This window comes from Carassius carassius, chromosome 36 (genome assembly GCF_963082965.1).
Source record: "Carassius carassius chromosome 36, fCarCar2.1, whole genome shotgun sequence".
NCBI lineage: Eukaryota > Metazoa > Chordata > Actinopteri > Cypriniformes > Cyprinidae > Carassius > Carassius carassius.
The window spans coordinates 10,931,046-10,955,920 of record NC_081790.1 but is presented as its reverse complement, the minus strand read 5'-3'; the positions used below and the strand labels follow the sequence as shown (position 1 = coordinate 10,955,920).

The 24,875-nt window shown below is 38.0% G+C and overlaps 1 protein-coding gene and 1 pseudogene across 1 annotated transcript; one reads left to right on the top strand and one right to left on the bottom strand.

The window, feature by feature from the left end:
- The first annotated feature begins 101 nt into the window (after positions 1-101).
- LOC132117125 (phosphoglycerate mutase 2-like) lies at positions 102-2,241 on the top strand (annotated as a pseudogene).
- Positions 2,242-10,755: 8,514 nt separating this feature from the next.
- Positions 10,756-21,700, bottom strand: LOC132117124 (crk-like protein). Its single transcript, XM_059526206.1, has 3 exons — positions 20,568-21,700; positions 12,983-13,445; positions 10,756-11,660 (listed from the first exon to the last, which is right to left on the bottom strand). The coding sequence occupies exons 1-3, from the start codon at positions 20,876-20,878 to the stop codon at positions 11,526-11,528; spliced, it is 909 nt and encodes a 302-aa protein (XP_059382189.1). The 5' UTR covers positions 20,879-21,700; the 3' UTR covers positions 10,756-11,525.
- Positions 21,701-24,875: the final 3,175 nt, after the last annotated feature.

The window sequence follows — 24,875 nt, the reverse complement described above, 5'->3', positions numbered from 1 at the left end:
ATGAGAGTCAACTGGTAAGTTCAGCTGTCATTCTGAAAGTGAAACACTCTGATTGGTTCAAAGCAGAATAGATTTGACATATATGATGGGCCACATACCAGAATGCTATAAAAAGAGCATAGCACAGGCAAGCATGGCTCTCTGTCTTTCACAGAGTGTGTGCACAACAGGAAGAAGGGCTGTGTTTGGTGGGTTTAGTCTGGAAAATTCTGTAGTAAAACCCAAATTTGTTCAAAATGGCTGCTGCTCATCGTTTAGTGATTGTACGCCACGACGAGAGCTCCTGGAATCAAGAGAACCGTTTCTGTGGCTGGTTTGATGCAGATCTCAGTGAAAAGGGTCTGGAGGAAGCAAAGCGAGGTGCTCAAGCCATCAAAGATGCAGGCATGAAGTTTGATGTGTGCTACACTTCCGTTTTGAAGCGCGCTATCAAGACTCTGTGGACCATCATGGAGGTCACAGACCAGATGTGGCTGCCTGTAGTGAGCACCTGGCGTCTGAATGAACGTCACTACGGTGGTCTGACTGGTCTGAACAAGGCAGAGACGGCAGCCAAGCACGGAGAGGAGCAGGTCAAGATCTGGCGCCGATCATTTGATATTCCATTCCCCTCCTCCTATGGATAAGGACCATTCATATCACAAGATCATCAGTGAGGTAAGAGAAAGAGATCAGATGTTAAAGATAAATATTAAAAATATTCATATAAATATTTTTTGATAATATAAATTATTTAAATATATATCATATGATAATATATAATCATAATATATTTTATTTTATTTTATATTATATATATATATCTATATATATCTATATATATATATATATATATATATATATATATATATTATAATTAATATAATATACATTGTATGTTTCATATATACATATATATATATATATATATATATATATATATATGTATATATATGTGTGTGTGTGTGTGTGTGTGTGTAAATAGATGTTTCAATGTAACAATATACTTTATAATTTATACATATAAATGTTTAAACATAAATAGTTCATATATATATATATATATATATATTAATCTTAAACTATTCATTATAAAATTATTCATACATTTAACCACTTCAGCTGTTATTTTGATTTTTTTGAGAATTAGGCATATGCTATATTGGGTCCCCAGAGTTGATGTGGTTAATTCTGGCATTATTCATTATTGCACGTGTCTAGCATGTGTCACTTTGCTTTTACGTCACTCATGTAAACACTGATGATGGCTTGGCTCCACGTCTGATCATGTTCCATTCCTATCTCTCACCAGTCAAGACGATACAAGGGTCTGAAAGAGCACGAGCTTCCCATCTGCGAGAGTTTGAAGGACACCATCGCTCGTGCCCTGCCTTTCTGGAATGAGGTTATTGTACCTGAGATCAAGGCCGGCAAAAATGTTATAATCGCAGCTCATGGCAACAGCCTCCGTGGCATCGTCAAGCACTTAGAAAGTGAGTATCATCCAACCAAGCATTTAGTTAAAAGACTATTCAGGGAATCAATCGGGCGAGTGATGCATTATATAACAGAACTTCAAGTTAGCTCAGCATGTCAAGGAACAAGTACATACAGCATTCAAAAACACAGAATGTGTTTGACCACCAGGCCTAAATGATACCAGACGACACAGGGACCCTCATTCATACATAGAAGAGATGAGGAGGTTCCTGTTACAAGCACAACTTTCAGCAGAAAGGTTCAGCGTTCTCCCTCGAAGGCAATGCACTGTACGAAGTAAAGGGTACAGGGGTCAAGGAAAGGTAGAGGCTGTGAAAACTCAATGTATGTGACATGATGTTCACCTGTGCCCACAGGTATGTCAGATGCAGCCATCATGGAGCTGAATCTGCCCACAGGCATTCCCATCGTCTATGAACTGGACAAGGACCTGAAGCCCATCAAACCCATGCAGTTCCTGGGAGACGAGGAAACGGTGCACAAAGCCATGGAGGCTGTGGCCGCCCAGGGCAAGGTCAAAAAGTAAAGAGCTGACACAAACCCAGAGACTGAAATACCCAAAACCCTAAAAGAAACTAGGCCGCACTATTGGATCCAAGTCAGTTTGAAGACCATCAAATGAATGAAAGTGAACACATGACATGGGCACGTCCATCCCCCCTCCCCCCAAATATTCTCACATTTCATCACCATTTGTAAACCCTCTTGTGTTGGACTACCCCAAACTGACACCACAAATAAAAGTGAGAACCACTTTGTGTACCTCCTTTTTCGCTTGAGTCACCCCCCCCCCCACCCCCTTCTTCTCTCTCTGCATTAATTCAGGGATTTCAGCAGAATGGTGTGCTGCTGTGTAAGCTGACCCAAAGGGCACACCAAAGAGGTCTCTGAGTTCGTTTTGGCAGCCGTCCCACACTGTGGTGCAGTGGTGGCTCATCTAGCCATAGCTCTCTACAAGAGCCCGCTGCACAGACGGCCCATAATGGCTACAGCATCCTGCCAGCACCACAATTAGCAGCAGATCAGGTTTTATGGTGACAAAAGGACAGGGGTGTGTGTGGATGTGCATGTGTGACGGTCTGTGATTGGAAAAGGACAAAGTCGGAACTAGACAGTCACAGTACCCCCAAAATTGCTCAGGGACTAATTCATTATGTAGGAAGACTAATATTAGGTTGGGCCTTCAGTATTGACAGATGAGATAGAGTACTGACATAGAGTAACATATTAAAGCATTGATCCAAAACTAATGTGTCACTGCGATTTATATATATATATATATATAAAACTACACTGCAGGATTTGTAGGATTAGTAGCCCTTATATATTCTCAATTTAGAAAATTATATTATATGTATACAAATTCAAATATAAAGTACACTGATTACATGTAATCTGAATTACGTAATCAGATTGCAAAATTAAGTACTTGTAATTAAAATTTAAAAAATATATAATTTTGTATATATATATATATATATATATATATATATATATATATATATATATATATATATATATATATATATATATATATATTAGAATTAGAATTAGAATTAATGATTAAATAGTAATTTGTGTTTATTTTATCTGCCTTTGAAACTGTTTATTCCGGTTTGATGCTTTACATAGATGTTTAAGCATCACTCCAAAAATAAATTCTTATATTACTAATTATATTAGTTACATTTCTGTAATAGTAATTATATTACTAAAAATAAATAAATAAAAACTACACAAAAGTGAAATTTGAAGCAAAGGATTAATAGCCTGTGTGTGTGTGCGTGTGTGTGTGTGTGTGTGTGTGTGTGTGTGTGTGTGTGTGTGTGTGTGTGTGTGTGTGTGTGTGGTTTATGCTGGTTTAGTGCTGGAATGCCTGCCAACATATCAGAGTCCTAAACCCAATTTAGGATATGAGATAAGACATGAATAAACTATAAGAGAGCGATCACATTTGAAATGCAAATGCAGCACTTTTAAATGCAGTTCTACAAAGGGCAAAGTATGAAGAGTAAATCATGGCAATATACTGTTAAACATTGATATGGTGCAATGGCACAATTTGCCTGCAAGTCTGGGTGTGTTTCCAAACTGCTTTAGTAAATCAACTCAATACTGCCATCTAAAGTTTAACAAAAAGTATTACATAACAATCTGGTCAGCCACGGAAAAAATACAGAGTACTCGGAGTGAGTTCATTCTACATATTATTTTAAGGTGTATTCCAAATCAATTTGTTTAGTCTTGGTTTATGGAGTGGGCACTCATGAACTAGACAGCCAAAACAAATACTGACAAATGGCAGTTAACTGGCAAGCAACAAGAAGTGGCATCTACCCAATTATAATAAATGTCTATTTGACTGTCTTTAAAAATAAACTTCTTATCCCTGTTTATAGAATAGAGGCTTATAAAACTAGATTTTTTTGGCAAAAAAATGTTTTCGGTTTGTAAAGTCAGCTAATTAGCCACTGTAAATGCATACAGTAAAGCATGTGAGTCCAGCACAGTGAGGATGTTTTCATAGGTAATAGTTCACATAGAAAACCACAAAAGTTCTTACTTCCTCTTAAATTCTTACTTCCATAGTCAGTTCTGGCCAAAATGTCTTACAGGTTTTTTTGACAATAAATGCATTTATTAAAATGCGGAACCGACATATCTATTTATGACCACATCAAATGGGAGAATTTTTAGATGCATACTTGAGCTTCACCTCAGCTTCAGGCGCGAGTCAAATGAGCGGAAAAGCTACAGCAGCCAAATCAGCTTCAGTAGAACAACTGTGATCTGTGGTCTGATGAGATGTTATTAGTCAGTAAAACACACTTTCCTGTCCCATCAGCCGTTTTACTGTGATCAAGACCAGGGCTGTAGCTGGGGTTAGCAGGGCCCCGGTGCAGGTTGTACCAGTGGGCCCTGTTTGAAAATGTTTATTTTGTATGTTCGCTCTATTTATTTATTTGTGCTATTTATGCAATGTTTAAGTTTTTTCTAGTTTGTAGGTGTCCAAGTACAGAGACCGAATAATTAAATGTAAAATAGCCCTGCATAGTCTTTACTGTAAAATAAAATGTACAGTCAAACCAAAACTTATTCAGACTCCTTTTTCTCACATTATTACAGTTTATTTGCTATAGTTTAGAAAATGGTATCTTGATTTACAAATTCATCCTGATAATGTCAGTTAACTTTTAAGTTAACTGCTAAGTAGAAATTAATTCTACTCATTTGTGTTTTAGGCACCAAAACAGTCCAGTACATTATAGTCAAACACATTTTTATTTTAAAATAATGAAGACTGGTTGCTGGCCCTTCCCTGGCCACCCCTATAACATCCTGGCTTCGTCACTGCCTCAGGCACAGAGTGAATTCCAGCTCTCTGGGAAAGGTTTACTTCAGGAGTGGTGAGATGTTTCTACATGTCGCTCTGGTGAGCTGATTCTTGGAAACACTTGCTGTGATGTCTCTCCCTTTCCTCAAATTCATCAGATTCAGTTCTTTGGGATAGACAGACAGAGATTAGGCCTATATAAAATATAACAAATTATTAAAAAAAGACCACCATTTGAAAAACAGATACACTGTATCCTGTTCTATTAATGTAGGCTACTGCTGGAGAGCTTATAATTCAGTCATATAAATTAAAGCAGTAGAGAGAGAGAGAGAGAGAGAGAGAGAGAGAGAGAATATTCTTGCAAACATTTGATAATTCAAAGGTTAAGCATCATGCTGGGGAGACAAATCTTTTGATGAAAATAAATAACTAGTATTGCTTATCTGATAACAGGGAAGAGTAGAATTAAGAGGTCTGCAAGATATGAAAACACAGTAAATGAACAAATCTCTGAGCTTGATAGCTCGTATAATAATCATTGCTAACTGGGTGTAGCCCAACATTTATCTTCAGTTTCAGAGACTTACTCATTCTAAAATTCTATTGGCAGCAAAAAAGGTCCTGCCTGGAACATTTTCTTTAGCCAGTAGATGGCGATATTTCTAAAAGATTAGTCATGTAGTAGCAATCTCGCGAGAATCACGAAACGAGACCTTTCGCCTGCAGATTAGGCACTTGTCTATTTTACTCGTGAGCTGGAAAAAGCGAATGTTTTCTATTAAATCACAATTCTAAAAAACATTCTGCTTGAAACCTCAATATCTCTATAAAAATAAGTTTCAAAACTAGTTCTGAGAAACTTTTGGCTTAAATACTTAAGTACAAAAATAAGACTTCAGTGAGTTGATATTTCTTCAGCATCGCTGTATCTCAATTGTAAAACGTCCTTGATCCATGGAAAAAGACACAAACATTAAACTTATTTTTACCTCCATCTTTTGTGATATTTATTAGCCAAGGCTCAATGCTATGGTTACATTAAGACATTTTCATAGGATATAGAGTTATCTATAAGTCTAGGAATGTCAGTTATTGTACCACAGCTTATGATGCCAGTTTATACTTATTGACTTTTCAGTCATGTTATTTCTCACATTGGATAGCCTACATTATATAACATTGATTGCTCAGTGTTCACTGAGGTTACTGGCTATCTAATGCATTGAATAGTAATACCAGGCTGCATATTAAGTATTATAATAGGGTTTTAAACCTGCTGATTGTAAAACATTATCCTCATTTTAGTTTCTTAGGTGAGGGCTCAGAGTATAGAAAGAGAAGCAGAGATGAGTTAGATCTCTGGGGCTTGAAGTGAGCCCCGGTGCTGACTCTATATCTGACCCAGATCCCACAGAGAGCCAGTGGGGATGCACGATAACTCAACATGGCCTCATTTCCACAGCAGAAGGCAGCGGCGTATGTCCTGTAAATGTTTAATCGCCAGCACTCCCAAATGGGCCACGAAGATTCTGGAAGGGATCAAGATTGATTTACACAACATAAAGACAACATTTTGCTAACATTTACTCTGCAACAGAAAATAATAAATAATACAGCCTACTGTTCTAATGTTTCTCGTGTGTCCGAGTAGCTAAAAAAGCTGATTATGCTGGTTTAGCATCAACAGAATTGCAAATTTACCATTAATTTTATATTTTAAAATAATTTGAACATAGCAAAATTATAACCATATTGATTAAAATAACAAAACATATGCATATTTGACACATTTTACTGTAATTTCAATAGTTAAAATAAGATGATACTAGGAAACATGTACTTTCTTGGTTGTTCCAATTAAAAAATTCTTAATAATTACCTTGCACAGATGTGCTGAAAGTTCATCTGACCGAGACTAATCAAAGACTAAATATAGGACATCAGCACTTCTGTCAATCTGTGCACACAGACTGTTTTTGCACAGATTTTCTGTGAGATGAGGTTTACCTTGCAGCACCTTTACAGAAAAGAGAAACTGTGTTGCAAAGTGATTATAGAACATATCTTTATTTTTAATCTTCAACATATCTACATGTTTTAAATGTCATTTTATGCTGAAATTGGCACTGTCACTTTAAGAGCAAGACACTCATTATGGTAAATTTCAGTCTATAGCAGCAGGGACAAGCTGGTGATGGACTGAAATGGGCCTTCATCAACCTATGTTTCAGTAGACCAATGATGATTCTCAAAAATAATAAATTTCCATCAATCCTGAAGGGTGACATCACATTTAATTATGCAAATTTTATCGATGAAGAGAAGAGGACTCGCTGTTAACCTCATGTGAGAGTTATGGTCTTGTATTATGCTTTTAAAATATGCTTTCTAAACAGCAAAAATGAACGTTCCTATTTTTAGTTAAAATAACCATGCATGTTTTCTACAAAAAAAAAAAACACTGTGCAGCAAGTCAACAACATCGCATGCTCAGGTGAAATAGATTTAAATTTAGACAGACTTGCAGTTTTACGGGACATACGTTGTACTGTTGATTTTATTCATTTATGTTTCCATTCCATGTCATGCATTACATGAATAGTGTCAAATCCACAACTGGTATTTTCCAAATATAATCAATCATAAGTCGGCCTTTAAAGTAATAATTCTGTGCATAATCCATAATAACATTTCGTCCAGTCCTCTTACATCCACCAACATATTTGTTTAGAACAGTTCTGGACTGTTTAACTGTGCTTGATCTGTGCAGATGTCTCTCCATATACAGACTAGACAACTTTATGAATAGAGGACTCATATTTTAGCTGTAAGAAACAGTTTGAGGTTAAAAAAAGAATTATTTCATGCAGCTTTTCACTTCACTGGCATCATTTGGATTACTTGTGCATCATTGTGATGTTTTTATCATCTGTTTGAACTCTTATTCTGACGGCACCCATTCACTGCAGAGGACCTGTTGGTGAGTAAGTGATGTAATGCTAAATTTCTCCAAATCTGTTCTGATTCAACTCATCTATATCTTGGATGGCCTGAGGGTTAATTTTCACCTCTGGTTAACTTTTATAAGATTTAAAACAAGCAACTTATATGTAAATCTGGAGTTTTGCTCATACGACAACAACAAAAAAGGTGTCATCACTGAAATTTATGCAATGCTAATTTAATCTTGACATAAATCAAATTACTTTTACTTTTGTGCCTCCGATTCAACTGACATAAAGTCCACTTCTCCCTGTACAAGCTTCCTAAAATAAATATCAGTCAATAAATATCAAAGCCCAGCAACAATTGCGCAATTTGCTTTATTTTTAGCTCCTCCATTGCAGTGTCTGCCAGGCTTCCAAATAGGATACACAGTCCTGGGTAATGGTTTGATGCTGTCAAACTTATCTGCACCTGTTTGAAAGAATCTTTAAACCAACACTATCATCTAAAAGCCATGAGCAGATGCCTTGCAAATAACATTTAGCTGGCTTTAAAGAGTGAGTGCATTTATCTCAATAAAAAAACCTGGCGTTTGGTATATTTGAATTCGGAAAGTTTTCTAGAAGTAGGTTACATCATTTTAAATAAATTTTTTTTGGAACTTATTACATAGGTGAAACATTGAGACCACTTTTAAGGTGGATTAATTTCTACACCATCATAATGTAATTTCATTCCTCCCATCCTTCATCAATTAAATTGACTCAACAAAGGTTGTTACGTCCGCTTAGTCACACTTTTGACTATTAACTTAAACCAGTCTGGTCCAGTTTGCAGCTTATTCTGGCTAGGAATCACCTATTTTGTTTGAGAAATACAAGATTTGCAATCTATGTAGCTGTAATTGCGACTCATCACACTATAGCCTTATGAATATAATAGAGCTGCTCAAACAGTCCGGAGTCCCATTTGTTGCTGTTATATAGTGGCGAAGAAATTAGACACTTTACCTTTAAATAGCCTCCAGGTTGTTGTTTACAAACTTCCCCTGAATATTCCTTTGTTACCAGTTGCTACACAGTGCTCTGATGAATCCATGCCAACAGACAAGAAAACACAATCAAATACTTATAAACAACCTGAGCCACAAGGAACCCAATTTGCACCAAATCATGTTTGAACTCTTGTGATAATGATGTTGATGCATACATTACATCAAGGTCACAGATACACATATTTAAGAAGGGCTCCTGATTTACTGGGGGGAAAAATCAAAGCTTGACCTTCATAACTTTCTCTAGGTCATCATAGCACAGGGTTTCTTTTTTTGGACACTTCATTAAAATTCTTTAATTATGTCTTGTCTCCAGGGCACAGCCACAATCACAACTGGTGCTAATAAAAAAAAAACTCAAGTGAGAACCAACCTCTTGTTCCAGATACTGAACACTGTCTCTAAACAGGCTGTTACGTCACCGTTTGGTTGAAAAAAAGCTTTGAAATGACCCACTTTAGGACTCAGAAGTCTCCAGAATGACACTTGTATACTTCTGTTTACAGGGTTCCCATTCTATTTAAAGCGATTGTTCACCCAAGAATGCAAATCCTGTCATCATTTGCCCACCCTCAAAAATATTTTCAAATATGTTTGCAAAATAGGTGACGGAACCCATTGATTTCCATAGTATTTTTTTTCTCCATGCTATAAAGTCAATGGCTACCAACATTTATTAAAGGATTATCTTTAATAAATGTTTCAACATCCTAAAGAAATTCATATATTTGAAACAGATTAGGTTAATGATGACTGATTTGATGAGATGATGATGAGATTTTTCATTGCTGGACGAATAATACCTTTAATTCGAGACTTTTTTATAAGCATCCATTTGTGATTACAAGTTTTATCATTTAGAATTCGATGTAGCAGAGACTGCTGGGATGGATTTTCATTTGCATGTGTGGTACCAATATTTAAATTTCGGATGTAAATAACACATACCTAGTGAAAATGTCCACGGCATTTTAGAAAAATATTAAATTCTATGGTATTTCCTAATATTTTCAGGTTATTCATAACCATGGCAACTCCATATTCACAGAAAGTTGGTCAAACACTCACAGAGAAGTAGACATAAAATTTATTTACTCGTTCTGTACATAATGGGTAATACCAGCACGGGTGTTAACCATGGGAAATATTAACATGTAAATGATATAAGAAAATAAAAAGGCACACATTTTAATTTTCAACAAATGAGACCACATGGATATTTTGTAATGTGAAACAATAAACAGTAATACTGTTAAAGCCTTAGGGGAAAAAAAGAAAAACAATGTATATGAAACCTTAAATTATTTGAGCACTTGTGAAAGATACGGGTTGGTCTATTTGCTTAATATGAATGTTTAGCCTTAATTGATGCTAGGGATGTAAACCAGACAAAGATTAATTAATTTCAAAAAGGAAAAATGAAGAAAAATCAACAGACAGACACAGAAGACATGACATGAAGCAGCATTTAACCTAAGAGGGAAATCCCTCTAGGCCAGAAGGTCATGCACAGAGGCCACCAGCAGGCTTTTTAAATCCCTTTTAAGAAAACGCCAGTTTATTTCAACACACAGTAACACCTGGCTAATAAAAGAAACTGATTACAGATGGACAAAACCTAAAAGTCATGTTTATGACAGGTTACTGAATCAAAATTGGGCAGAAACCATCAAAGTTATAGCAGAGACCTTGTGATGTGCAGTAACGGTCATGAAATGGAGCAAGATCCAAACATTGCTGCCACCTTTACAGAGTAGGAGAATCAGACACTGAATCCAGTCCTCAAGAGATGAGCTCATGATTGCACAGGTGACATTTCCAGCTTGTCCAATGGAATAGATGAGGTCCATTTTTATTCTGACCAGACCCAATGTCGCATCTAAGGCATCACAATTGGATGCAAAAAGCTCCACAGGCAAGCCCTTCACCATTAAAAAAAAACCCACAGGCAAGCCCTTCACCATTAAAAAAAACCCCCAGAGAGTCCAGCCACAACCATCTAGCTATACTACGAATGCAATTTGCAGATAAGTTATTATGGCACAAATAAAAAGGCTACAGGAGACTAGTCCAACATACTAGCTGAGGGGAAAAAATAAAAAAGACGTTAACTGGTGAGTCTGTTTCTAAAGTCAATCAGGAGGAGTGATGCAGTTGTTGCTACTCTAAGAACCTGCCACTTTAATACCCTGTCTTTATCTTCAAGTCGTGGCTGTTACCAAAGGTCAGATCAGTATCACTAGAATTCTGTTTAAATCTAACAAAAGACAAAATAAAAGACCAAATTTGTGTTAACATTTGGCAATCAAACCAGAGGGTATAATCATCCTCATTTCCCTTTCTTAACACAACATAATTTAGCTGGCAAAAGTTAAAGCTGAAGACAGAAAACTGCAGGAGAGTGGCAAGAAGGCTCAGGTCACATTGGAGGCCTCATTTCACCTTGTCACAGGTACAGATGGCCAATGCGTGGAAACAACTGAATATTAAGGGCAGACAACACAAAAAAAAAATACTGATTCACCTGTAACCAAGTGAGGGGGATTAAGAAAAGTTTGATTTCGGAGCTGTAAACAGTCAGAAGCCACACAAATGGTTTGCTTGAGAAATGCGCCACGGCTGAGCCCCAAGGCAGGCAAGCGTAATACCGGTGGTGTCTTGATGGGGCAGCCGGCGAGCTGACGGGGTGCTGACAGTGCATGGCCCAGATCATTCGCACTCATCTGGATTTTGGGGGTCCAATATTTTCACATGGGTGAAAGGGAATAAACCTCTCCGGCCATTTACCTCCCCTTCCCACTGACCGCTGATGTTCATTCTAGTCACTTTCACAATGTCGCCCACCTATAAGAAAAAACAACAACAAGATGAACTGAAAAATATATATAACATACAGGTCTTTTAAAGCATTTAGAAGAAAAATATTACTGGCTTCTTAAACTGCGCTGTGAAAGCTCTGACATTATCAAACCCTAATATATAAAACGCAGGAAAAGCCTGTGGAAAAGATTATGTCCTGCCCAACAGAAGGAACAACATTTTTCAAAGATATGGAAGGCATAAAGCAATACAGTTACTGGTTTACATCCATTAAAACACTGATGAAAATACCACTCTTATCTAAAATCACTATTGAAGCATGTTAAGCATTATAAAATGATAATTTTGATACCAATTATTTTGGACTGCATAATAACCAACATGCTTCATTTTCCCAAAATGCTTGAAATAGCCGTTTCAAAATCAGACCATTTTGCTTAAGGCCATAACAAATGGTCATAATCCTTACTTCCATATATAAGCTGCACTCACATGTAAAATACACCTTTTCCCTGCACCTGCCAGAATCAACTGACACATTCTCAGGCTGAATAAGACATGGCTTATGTAATACTTCCTACAAATGGAAAAGGCCTTGCATGTAGAAATGGATTGAGGAGTACTGGAACTTGCTAGGTGCAATGACTAAGTATGGAATTTAATTCTATACACTGAACAAACCAACAATAAATGATACTGAATTAAACAGAAAATAGAGCCTCCCCACTCAAAAATGATCAGTAACTGTGGAGTCTTTGTGCAACAGTTATTAGAAACACGAGTGGTTCATGCAAATGGCAAACTATGAAAAGTAGAAGTAAACGAAAATAGTCTAACATATTAAACATCGATTGTAAGTCAGTGAGCACAGGAACAAACACAAGCTTTATTTTCTCCTAAAGCATTTTTCACAAACAAGTTTATAGGTCTGTCTTAAGGAAAGTCGCTCAAAAACAGAGCTGAGCTGTCAAGTGTCATCAAAAGAAAATGTTGGTCATTTCACATTTCCATGCTATCAGCACCCTCTGACCTAAAGTAATGAAGGGTAAATAGTCCCTTCAAATGTGTGATCACTGCACCAGTTAAATCTTATGAATGATAGAGAAATAGCTCCATTAGGTGTCTATGGCAGCCAGTACTACATCTTGTATTACTATAAATCAACCAATAGATTAGCCAGCAAAAATCTATGCTTACTGAATAACATTTGGTAATTAGTAAACTGAAAGAAATAGATAACTGTATGGGTTTTGGTGGCTGCTCGTATTATCCCTCATCAATAAAACAATGGAAACTTGCAGATTCACCTCAGCTGGTTTACAGAAACCCATAATTTAGCTACCTACCTCCAGTGCTAGGGCAGTTTTGTCATATGCACATGGCACTCGTTTCTGGATTGCCTTCGCCAATACTGGCCCGTTCTGCATGGAAGGCAGTGGGTTGATGACAGCGCCGGGTGTGATGGGAGGAATGGGCGATGGAGTCTGAGGCTGAGCATAGGCGTGTGCTGGCTCAGGGATGCCATAGCTATTGGAATTACGTGATCCATGGCCGGGCTGAGGCGAAGGCTTCACCAACTTTTCTACATAGGGAACAGGAATCATGCCTACTCGGCCTTCTTTGTTCTTGGCACTCCACCACTGCTCCTCAGGCTTTTCTAGAATAATTAGGATTTCACCCTTCTTGAAAGGAAGGTCTTCAGCATCGCTACCAGTGAAGTCATAAAGAGTCCGCACATACTCCTGGTTCTCATCTCCAAGTCCCCCGGATTGCTGAATAGGACCACTGGGCAGAGAGGTACTGGGGTACCTGTATTACAATGATGAAATAATTTTTAGGATTGAATAATCAACAACAAAAGGGGGATTTTAAACAGCACATCAAAGGGGAAATGCTTAAATCCACTTCTTGCCAAGTGGTTCGTCTTTTGTAATATCCAATCAACTACTTAATGTGCACTATCACATGTACAGTTAACTTCCTGGTATCTGAATCAGGAGTGACTGAATTTCTTTTTATTGCACAGCTCAATGAGACCATTTTAAAACATACAGGAAGGAAATTCAGGGGAATTACAGATATGTTCAACTGATCATCCTGACAATAATAATCTGAGGATAAGAATAATTGTGAAGAAAAACCAGCAAAGATATGGCAAGCCGTTTGAACAGTTATTCATTAAAACCAGTAACACCTATTTTATGGAACTAATATTTTATTATCACTCATATGCAAGCCAATAGTGATCAGTTCTTTTCTCAATTTACTATCAGCATATCAGATGGCCAAGATTTCCGATGATACAAAGTTTGGACGGTAATGCAAAACTGCCAAATATTAACCTCATACTGTAATCAATAAAACCGATTTTGTTTAACCGAATACACGACTTTAACCAACCATGTGACTTTTATCAACATAAATATATATTATTGCCACTATGGACATTTTCTTAATTTAGGGTGGCCATATGGGGCCATTTATACACGTCCCGGTAGTTTGACCAATAACATGCAGGCATTGTACGTTACTGACCAGTCGTGGTGTGAAAAGGTGGGATCTACAGAGAACAATATAAGCGATGCAAATATGCACACGTTAGGTGTGTTTGTTTGACTTGAAGCAGTGCTGCACAGAGGATATGTCTAGGGCTGTGACGGTGGCTGATTTTTATCACCGTGGTAGTCATGGACCAACAACCGCCAGTGGCGCGGAGTAAAAAAGTAAATAAATAAATAAAATTCTATCTATCAGGGATGGAAATTAGCACGCGCCACCAGCCAAATGCGGGTGATTTTGTGTTGTGGCGGGTAAACTCGCTTCACCTACCGGCCACCGTGGCGAGTAAATAAAAATAGCATACTGTTTCCAGTACAGTGTTTGCAGCTGAAGTTATTGCCGCCGGCGGAGTGATATATTTGTTGGTTATTTACAGTACATTTTATAGCACGCGCTTATCGCGTGAGGAGTTGAATTTGTTATCGCACACAAGTTTCCACATACTGTCACGTCTCTGTCAGACCCCGGTAAGTTCATTTTCCTCCAGCATTCTGCAACATTTTAGATTATATATATTTATATATATATTTAGATTCTGAAAAAGTACTTGAAGACTGGAAATAAAATGCACCCCCCCGGACAGCAGTTATTAGACACGCGACCGATAATACTGTTTGTTAGTTTGCTTATTATGCTTTTTAAAAACAATAAGATAATCACAAACGGACAGTATTATCGGTCGCGTGTCTAATAACTGCTGTCCGGGAGATGCATTTTATTTCCAGTCTTCAAGTACTTTTTCAGAAGTTAGCTCTGTGGCTAGTAAGTCAACCCTCTACATTTCGAGTAAATCACTCGCATATGCAACTAAATCTCCCTTCAGGATACTAAATGATGTCTAATATTAGCCAATGGCTAATAAATTCTCTGATTTTACTAGCCAGTGTGTTAGTTGGAGGCTAAGTTTAGCAAAGATATTTTCACTCGCGAACACTCTCTGACTCTCCGTCAGACGATCTGTGCTTTTTTTTTCCGCCTGTATAATGTAACGTAAACTCTAGTGTTAAGGCGCACAAATCGCCTTCGCTTTCTCTCACACTCACACAAAGAAAGAGAGAGGGGATTTATGCGCTACATTTAAACAATATTATTTGTTGTATTTTCCTGTCAAAATAACAGCGTTCCTATGGAAGACTTCAGCTTTTAAGAACAGCTGGGTTTTCCGGTAGTGGGTGGAGTTAATGCGCGAAATCAGTTTGAGTGAACACAAAACCTGATTCATATTCATGAATCCAGCAGCTCATTAATCCTTAGTGTGTTTTATAGTTTTTATTAGTAGGAATCGTATTATTATCATCTTATCAGTATTTTTGTACGTTTTTTTTTTCTTTCTTTTTTTTACAGAAACACTGAATGACCAAAAAAGCACCACCACCAGTCCAGTTAAAATGTTTAGTTAAAACGACTAATAAGCATTCAAACATGGTTATCAAGTTTACTTCTAATTACTAAAGTTCTATTCTTAAATGATATTATTATAAAGCTTGACTGACTCGCAAGTAAACTAAAATAATTACTAGCCAATGGCGATTCAATTGCCAAGGTGTCCGTAGAGGGTTGTAAGTTGTTTTGTAGAAACATCATTGTATCACTACACGTTTGACAGCTCTGGCGTGACGAGACGTGTAAAAACGATGTATTAAAAACGCTGTGGCCAGTGGACAAAAAAAGTTAATTTCCATCCCTGAGATATATAGATATATATAGATAGAGATTGAAATTTTTTTCAGTTTAACGTATTCAAAATATTTAACGTAGGGGCTGGGATGGCCACCCACTCACAACTGCTGCTTCTGTCACTTTTTCTCATGACAAGAAGTGAATTTCAAGAAAGCAGTGTTGTGGTCAGTTAATTCATGGAATTAAAGCTGACTTAAACTTTGCATGCATGTAATATATTTTATATATAATATATACAGGATATATTTTTATGTATGCACATGTCTATAAAATCAGCCCAGCACTGTCTCACTCATCTAACACATCCCATTTAACTCATCAGTTCGTGTTTATTTGAGCGCTTCTGTCAGTGAACGCCGCCTGCAAAACACTAAAATAAATAAATAATGCAGTTAAACAAGAAAGTAGCCTAAATAAGAAAGTTAAATACACCCTGTCTAACGGACAAAATACTCATTATAATCAGTGATGCTACAATGGATGCAGCACAACACGACATGATAAATCCTCGTCCGGTCTGTGAGGTACTGACACAGAGTTCAAATGGCCTGTATAGATACTAGACAGACTAAACCTGTCGCAACGCGGTTGTGTTGCGTCTGGTTTACTTTTCCGCCACCAGGCAAGCTCAGTAACTCCTCATCTGCACGCGCTCTCTTTGAAACAGGAATCGTTGCCATATTTCTTGTTACCATCTTTTATTTATTGCCGTCTCGTTTGTATTTGGCCAGTTTGGAGAAAGCCTCACCAAACCTGACCAGCCAGCGTTTGCGATCATGAGAACTTGTGCAAACGCTGATGGGTGACATGAATGCAGATGACTCCAGATCAGTGATGTGGCATTTGCTTTCCCAACAAGATCCATCGCCCAAGACTAAATTAATTTAGGGCTGCAACTAACGATTATTTTGATAATCGATTAATCTGTCGATTATTTTTACGATTAATCGATTAATCGGTTTATGTACTTATATTTTAGTTTTTTCCATTTTTTCCCCAAGTAAATTATTAATAAATGGTCTTTATCCTTCAGCATAGATTTTTAAGATATTAACCATTTTGCACTGTCATATCCTAATCAAAAATATACCTAGAGTTGTTTTATTGTGTTAGTAATCCTTTGTCGAACTCTTCTGCAATCAGAACACTGACCCATACTCTAGCAAATTTCACAAGGAGATTTAAAATAATGTTTTCACCATGGCAGTCCTTAGAGCTCTAGTAGTTTAACATCCCGAACGAAGCTTATTAAGGAATCTTTCAGAACATATTTTCACGAAGAATAAGGATAAAACAGAATAAAATTGCAGTGCATTGTATTTTATTATTTACTGGGAAACAGCTTTACAGCTTTTGCTGTGAAATTGTAAACAATCCTTCGAATAAAGTGCCAGTGACATGAAACCTGAATGGAACTCACAAGTAAAAGTAAAATCCATCAGAAGGTTGTCCAGAAAAAAAAATTGGACAGTCACACACAAAAAACCTGCTGTGTGAAAAAGAGCAGTGAATACTTAGAAAAAAAAAGTGCATTTTAAATATCTTTAAATATTTACCTCTCTCATTCAGTCATAATTAGGCTGCACGACTGAATTTTGAACTGGTAAACGACAAACTGATCACAGAACATGTTTGTAAAGCTTTAAATGTTAACTGTTAAAAAGCAATGTTATCAGCTTTTACGACTAAACATTTGCAAACAACATTGTACTGGAGAATCTGCACAAATAAAAGTCTTAGGGGCCGTTCACATATCGTGCCTAAAAATGCGTGGCGCTTTCTCCCTCCTTCCAAAGCGCTCGGGCAGAAGCGCCCCTGAGGCGTCTGCCTTTGATAAGCAACCATTACGTGCTCTCTCCTTGAAGACGCGGAAATTTCAGCAAAGGATAAATGGATTTGCAGCTCAAAAAATCACTTGCAGTAGCTCTGCTACTAAATTTATTTCAAAATGGAAATCCATATACAACTATGATCAGCTGTTCCTTTCATCTTGACTGAGCTTTTAACGTTGTTACGGGAAAGGATGAAGCTGATTGGTTAGTTCTTGTCACATGACCCGCGATGCGCTTGCAACATTCTGAAAAGTTGAGATGTTTTTAACTCGATGCGGTGCGGTGTTGGAAATAACGAACTTGAGCGCGCAAAAGACGCGATATGTGAACGTCCCCTTAAACAGTTCAGTAGTGCAGAGTTTACAGGTTACTCTTCTTTTTTTGAAGGCTCAAAGTAAAGTACTCCCAGTCTCCCACATCCCGCTAAATGCTGCAGAGACGCTGTTCGGGAAGCACGTGACATAAAACGAGGCCAGCTATTGGCTATTCGCTACTTCTCCGTCTGTACTGGCTGAGTAAAACCTCCGATGGCTCATTACTGCCACACTTTGGTCACCGCAGATTTGAAATATGCACGAAATGAAAAGTTATTTAGCAACGAATCGATGACTAAATTAGTTGACAACTATTTTAATAATCGATTTTTATCGATTAAATCGATTCGTTGTTTCAGCTCTAAATTAATTTGCTGAATGCATAAACTGTATTTTCCTGCGCTCAAATCTGCCAATCTAAAAGGAAATGCTTTGTTTGAGGTAATTTGTTAATTACCATACACTTAGAATTTGCAACTATTACAGTTATTACACTTATATACAAAACATTTTATTATGCTTGCTATAGAGTTTGTAACGTCACGTGCACTACCGCCGGTGGCAGTAGACAACCGCGGTAGCAACCGACCATCATGGTGACACTGTTGTCACGGCAACCGTCACAGCCCTAGATATGTCACGAACTGCCAATTAAGAATTAGGACTACATTGATGTGAAAATTAATGGCAGGTAATATGCAGATTTTTGTGTGTCTGAAAGCAGCAAAAATGTCAGGATCATGTAGAACACGGATTCACACAAGTTATACATTTCACTTAAATCATTAATAGAGTAACAAAACGTAAGAAAAAATTGTGATGCGTGTTTGGATCATTGTAATGGGCTCCGAAATTCATGGAAAGCAGTTTTCTTTATTTTGCAAAAGCTTTACAGTTTTGACTCACACGCACATAACATATTTTTGCTAACTTGACAACGCACCTGTTCGTTATCAAAATAAAATACAGTTAAAGATACATAAAAAGTTACACCGCTCAATTTAAATAGTCCAGATTCATACAGAATGAGGATTCATACAGAATAAGAGAGGTAGTAGGCTTTCGCTAAAATAGCCTAATTGTGTTTGCTACGCAATATCACACTCAATCGCAGATGAATCGCATTCTATTATGAGCTTGATACTGCATAGCTTGTTGGCGAACTACGGCTCTGTGTATTAGATGCAGCTCCATCTGAATGAATGTGATGGAGATTTACTACTAATCACAGAATGGGCTGAATAGTTTGCGTGTAAAAAAATCGGTATCGGCCACGAAAAATCATAATCGGTGCATCCCTAATTGCCGGGACACATTACCCATGTATTTTCCGGAATTGCAGTGTGAAAGGGGCTGTGGAAACACAACCCAAAGCCGAGGCCAGTAGTACCACGCAGTGGAAAAGCACCAAAAGACTTGTCACTACTGCTGTCATTGTAACTAGTTGCAACTATTACAGGGTTTCCCATACATTCATTAATTTGTGGCGGCCCGCCACAATATCAACGCTGACCGCCACGGATTGATTCTGATTTTTAAACTGTTTAATATGGGTACAATTGTATTTTATTGTAGAGCTGCGCGCTCCCTCCCTCTCACAAACTGACAACGGAGGCACGCACGACTAGCCCCTCCTCTTCGAACACGATCTGAATCAAAACATGATGAGCATGCGTTAGTTACGGATTGTTGCCGGTGCTTAATGCTTATTCCCCCAGCGAAGCCCAGCGAATGAACACTGTTGCTCAACATAACTCTGAGAAGTTAGTCTATGTTAAGCGCTGTCGCGTTTCCATTACAGATTCACGCAAAACTTGTGTTTTTTTTTCTTCTAAATATCGATAAACAACTATTGCGAAATGACGGCGTTTCCATTAACCGATGTTATGCGACTAAAACGTCATTTTTTTCCTCTCGCGATCAGTTATTCCAAAAATCATGGCAACGGACGTTGGTAGGTTTATATATATCACAGCCACCAGACTAGACATTATATTATTATTATCTCCAGGTTCAGGTTGGTGTGTGTTGGTTTTTGTCCACCTCAATCTCCAGGTTTGTGTGTGTGTGTGTCAGAGTCTGTGTGTGTCCACCTCCAGGTCCAGTTTGGTGTGTGTGTGAGCCTGTGTGTGTGAGTGTGTGTGTGTCTTTTTGAATGTTTGAGTGTGTGAGCCTGTGTTTGAGTGTGTCAGTAAGTTTGTGAGTTTGAGTGTGTGTGCGTGTGTTTGTGTGTGTGTGTGTGTGTGTGTGTGTGTCCATCTCCAGGTCCAGGTTTGTGTGTCTGTGTGTGAGCAAAATTTGCAACAAGAAGTCTGTGGAGCAGTCATAGCATAGAAAGTGTAGCATTGGCTAAGTGTTGGCAATGGAAATGTGTACTTGTCACTAAAAATATATATTTATGATATATATATATATATGATATATGATATATTTAACTTAAGTTTCGATTAATTAATGTTTATACGGCTTGCCATAATAAGGGGAGGGAAATGAGTGAGAAGAGGGGTGTCTGATGTGACTATGTCAAAACGAAATGAAGCTCTTACCTTGGCGCTGGCTCTATCAGGGTGGTCGTATCCAGATAATGTATTTTATAGAACTCCAAAAGTCCATGTAGATTATCAAACTCTTGGTCGCCTATCTTGAATCTCTTGTTTGGCAAAGAGTTGATGATATAGTGAGAAACTTTGGAGTTTTCGGACACTGACAGTACATAATCACCAGGACAGGTGGAGGAATCTCGCACCAAAAACATCCCGTGTCTCTGTCCCTGTAGCCTATTCTGCGCCTCCTGTCTCGAAACCGCCCCGAAATACCAGCTGGCTCGGTCCGAGGAGTCGAACCGTGCAGACGACATGTTTGCTCAAAATACAACTGTGGCCAATGAATTCAAAAAAGAAAACAGACAAAAAAATCTATTAATTAAAACAACAAACGCCTATTCTTACAAGTGACCTAACACTTTTTGATCCGACAGTCTTACTGAACCGCAACCTGACGTTTGACCAGACAGGCTGCGACTGGCGTCAACCAACTTTGATGCATCGCTAAATTTCCACCAACACAAGAATCACGACGGGCATAAAACAGGTTTAAACAACCCCACAAGTTGGCAACGAACCCAAAAACGCGTGTTTAGAATTAAAGTTCCCCTTTCCGCTCTCTCTTCCGTGAAAGTAGCTGCAGCTTATGAGACAATATAAAGCGTTAGCCAGCTAGCGGTCCTCAATTATCGTCCGCTCAAGATGATACAAACAACGCCATAATATGTGAATAAATCGCTCTGCATGACGATACACGGCGACGTTTGTCGGTCACGTCCAAAAACTAGTCCTTATTCGTGTATTCACAGAAAGTACGGAAGAGTTTTGTCTCTTATTTAGACTCCCAACAGACTTCGAAGGCTGTAACAAAAATGGCGGCCCGCAACACGTCTTCACACACAACTAACTGAATATTCTCGCAACAGAAAGTTTCCTTCCTTGCGCGGCGCTCCCCTATATGAGGCACGACGCTGCCACACCACTAGACGACCTAGAGGACTTTTTATAGTGTCGGTTTGTTGCGTTTTCTGTTCCTTCCCAGGATTGGTGTAAAAGCTGCTTCAGCTCCCCACACCGTCCGAGAAATGGCGTCTAGAGGGCGGATCTGCGCGCGCTCCCGGTCTGTCTGATCACCCGTCACGAACGCCTGAGGCGGCTGTTAAAAAGGAAGAATAAAATGCGTGGTGTGCAGAGGCGCTACATTTCAAATGCTCTGAACCGCAGATAATAAAGAATATAAGCCACTGACTAGGAGATTGTATAGCCCTAGTGTGAATAATAATAATGTAAAATATGTGCTATAGTTGTGGTCAAATTTAGGATGGCCCACATCTCATGTGGAGACCTGTTGTTTACATGGCAGTTTGGTTGTAAAAATACCTTTTACCATCACTCTTAAAAATAAAGGATCTTTATTGTCATCAGTGGTTCTATGAAGAACCTTTCAAATGAAGAAAATGTTATTTATAGTTTGGTGTCCAAGTATGGGACACCATACTTGGACACACATCATGTCCTTTCCTTTCTACTTTACATACGAAAAAATGTATTATGTTGTATTTCCTACATTTTTATCCCAGTCTGCATGAGTAGGTAGAACATCAAAGTCAGCATAAATGAGGAATTCAGACACTTTCTCATCCAGAACTTAAATACAAAAAAGAAACATCAATTATTCTGAATATTTTTACAAGATTGCCAAATTCAAGGATTATTTCCTTTTCTTCCTTTAATAAAGAAGAGCTCTTTTAGTTGCAGTGCCGGAATGAAGCTCTAATTTGAGCAATACCTGGCACCAATGTCATCTCAAGTCTCAAATGTTAATAGATTCAGATCTATTTCATAATGTCTTGCATTTCCAGGTCTCAAAATATTTCCTTGGATCAGCGGTGCAACAAATTGGTTTGACATTATCAAAAGAGAAAAACATCTAACACTACTGTGGACACAGAGTATTTTGTTCAAGCACACACACACACCAAGTGTACAAAAAGTAGGTCAGAACGCACAAAGCTTTTATGAACTGTTTCTTGCCAGAAGTGTCTAAGATAAAGCAAACTCAAAATGTCTTAAAACTAATGAACCTGCAGGTTAAGGCCCTATAAATACATAGACTAGCTTTTGCATGAATTAATGCACAAATTTCTGAATATTGCACACACACACACTGAATCTTAGTGCATCTAAATTCCTTTCAAAACCAGAGGATACCGAATCATCAGTAGTCAGACTCTGACACTGTTATACCATTTTATTAGATCACATCCTATACAAAGATGTGCTCATTGAACAATGCAAAAACAATGTCAAGATTGGCCAAAATGTAGTGTCACACAACTTGTTTTTGTGTCTTAAGTAAACATGGTCAACAAATGTAACAGGGCCCTGATGCAATAACGGGTAGACAACAGACATGCTACTCAAATTTTGTCATCAAGGTTTTGAATGGGCAACTGCCTGCTATTAACTTTCAGCATTACTGATCATGGCCACCATTTGACAAAAGAATAATACAACAGTAAGTAAAAATACAATGAACTTTGGGCAAGAAGCCAACTTTCAACCAATGTGTGAAAAATGCAGAAGGAAATTGTTTTTCATTTGACATGTCACCCATGGCTTGTCAGCCTAATAACCACACCCCAGTGCTGATCTTATCTGAAAACGAAAATAAAAGTCAGTAATTCAGTGTTGAATTATTTTGTAACCAAATTGTTCCAAACTGTGCAATTGTACCAAATATTTGTTACTTGAATATAAAATATAATGAAAAATAATAAAAACTACATAAAACATTAAATAAAATGAAATGTTTTTTTGTCAAATTGTTAATAAAATTAAAATGAAAACAGAATATACAAAGAAGAAAACTAAATCAAAATACTAATAAAACTATAATCTCAGTGATACTAAATCAACACAGATTCATTAATGAAGAAATCAAAATAATCTTCAACCATGACTTAAAATAGGGATATATAATCTGATAGGGAAGTCATGGCCTAATGGTTAGACCAATCGAAAGGTTGTGAGTTCGAGTCCCGGGCCGGCAGGAATTGTGGGTGGGGGGAGTGCATATACAGTTCTCTCTCCACCTTCAATACCACGACTTAGGTGCCCTTGAGCAAGGCATCGAACCCCCAACTGCTCCCCGGGCGCCGCGGCATAAATGGCTGCCCACTGCTCCGGGTGTGTGCTCACAGTGTGTGTGTGTGTGTGTTCACTGCTCTGTGTGTGTGCATTTCGGATGGGTTAAATGCAGAGCACAAATTCTGAGTATGGGTCACCATACTTGGCTGAATGTCACTTCACTTCACACATGCCACTGGTTATGGTTAGAACAATGTTACAATTACAAATACATTACAAATAATATAAAACTATGTAAAGTTTTATTAGTCACAACTGTGCGGTAAAGGGAATCTAATTATTGTCGTCAAAAGACTTCACTTTGCGCTAATACAAACATTACCTTAAAAAATGTTTGTGTGTGTGTGTGTGTGTGTGTGTATGTGTGTGTACTTGTTTTTCTATTCTGGTGGGGACTTAAATACACACAGACTCATGGGGACTCGTGTCACGGTGGGGACCTAAATGGAGGTCCCCACGGGTAAACAAGCTAATAAATTACACAGAATGTAGTTTCTTCAAAATCTAAAAATGCAGAAAGTTTCCAGTGAGGGGTAGGTTTAGGTGTAGGGTTGGTGTAGTAGGGCGATAGAAAATACGGTCTCTACAGCAGGGGCGTCGGACTGGGGGTAAAACCAGTACTGATTACCAGGGCCCCAAAGGAAGAGAGGGCCCTTGAAAAGTCTGGAATATACATTTTCGGGGGGGGGGGGGGGGGGTATTAGGACTGCCTATGCATAGGGCCCGGGATCTTGTGCAGCGCCCCTGCTCTACAGTATAAAAACCATAACACAAATATTGCTGGTTTGATTAAGTTTTCTTTAAAGAATGTTTATTGACATTTATTGTGTACTAGTACAATGTAACACATTGTTTTAGCCAGGGGTGTTTTCCAGAAAGCAGGGTTAACTTACCGTGAACTAAACCCTGAACTCTCGGTTGATTAACCCCAAACCTTGCTGACTCGAGGTATGTGGTTCCAAAAACCCGTCCGGGAGTAAGTTCATTCAACTCAGGGTATGTTCCTGTTTAAGACTCAAGACATTCTCAACATAGCGACGAATCGACGAGTCACTATAGAAACAGACTCTAAGAAAAAGCACGCCAAGCTGTTTTTTTCTTCTTCTTTTGTTTATTAGTTATTTACCTGCTTAGTGCATATCGCCACCTAATTGATGGCTG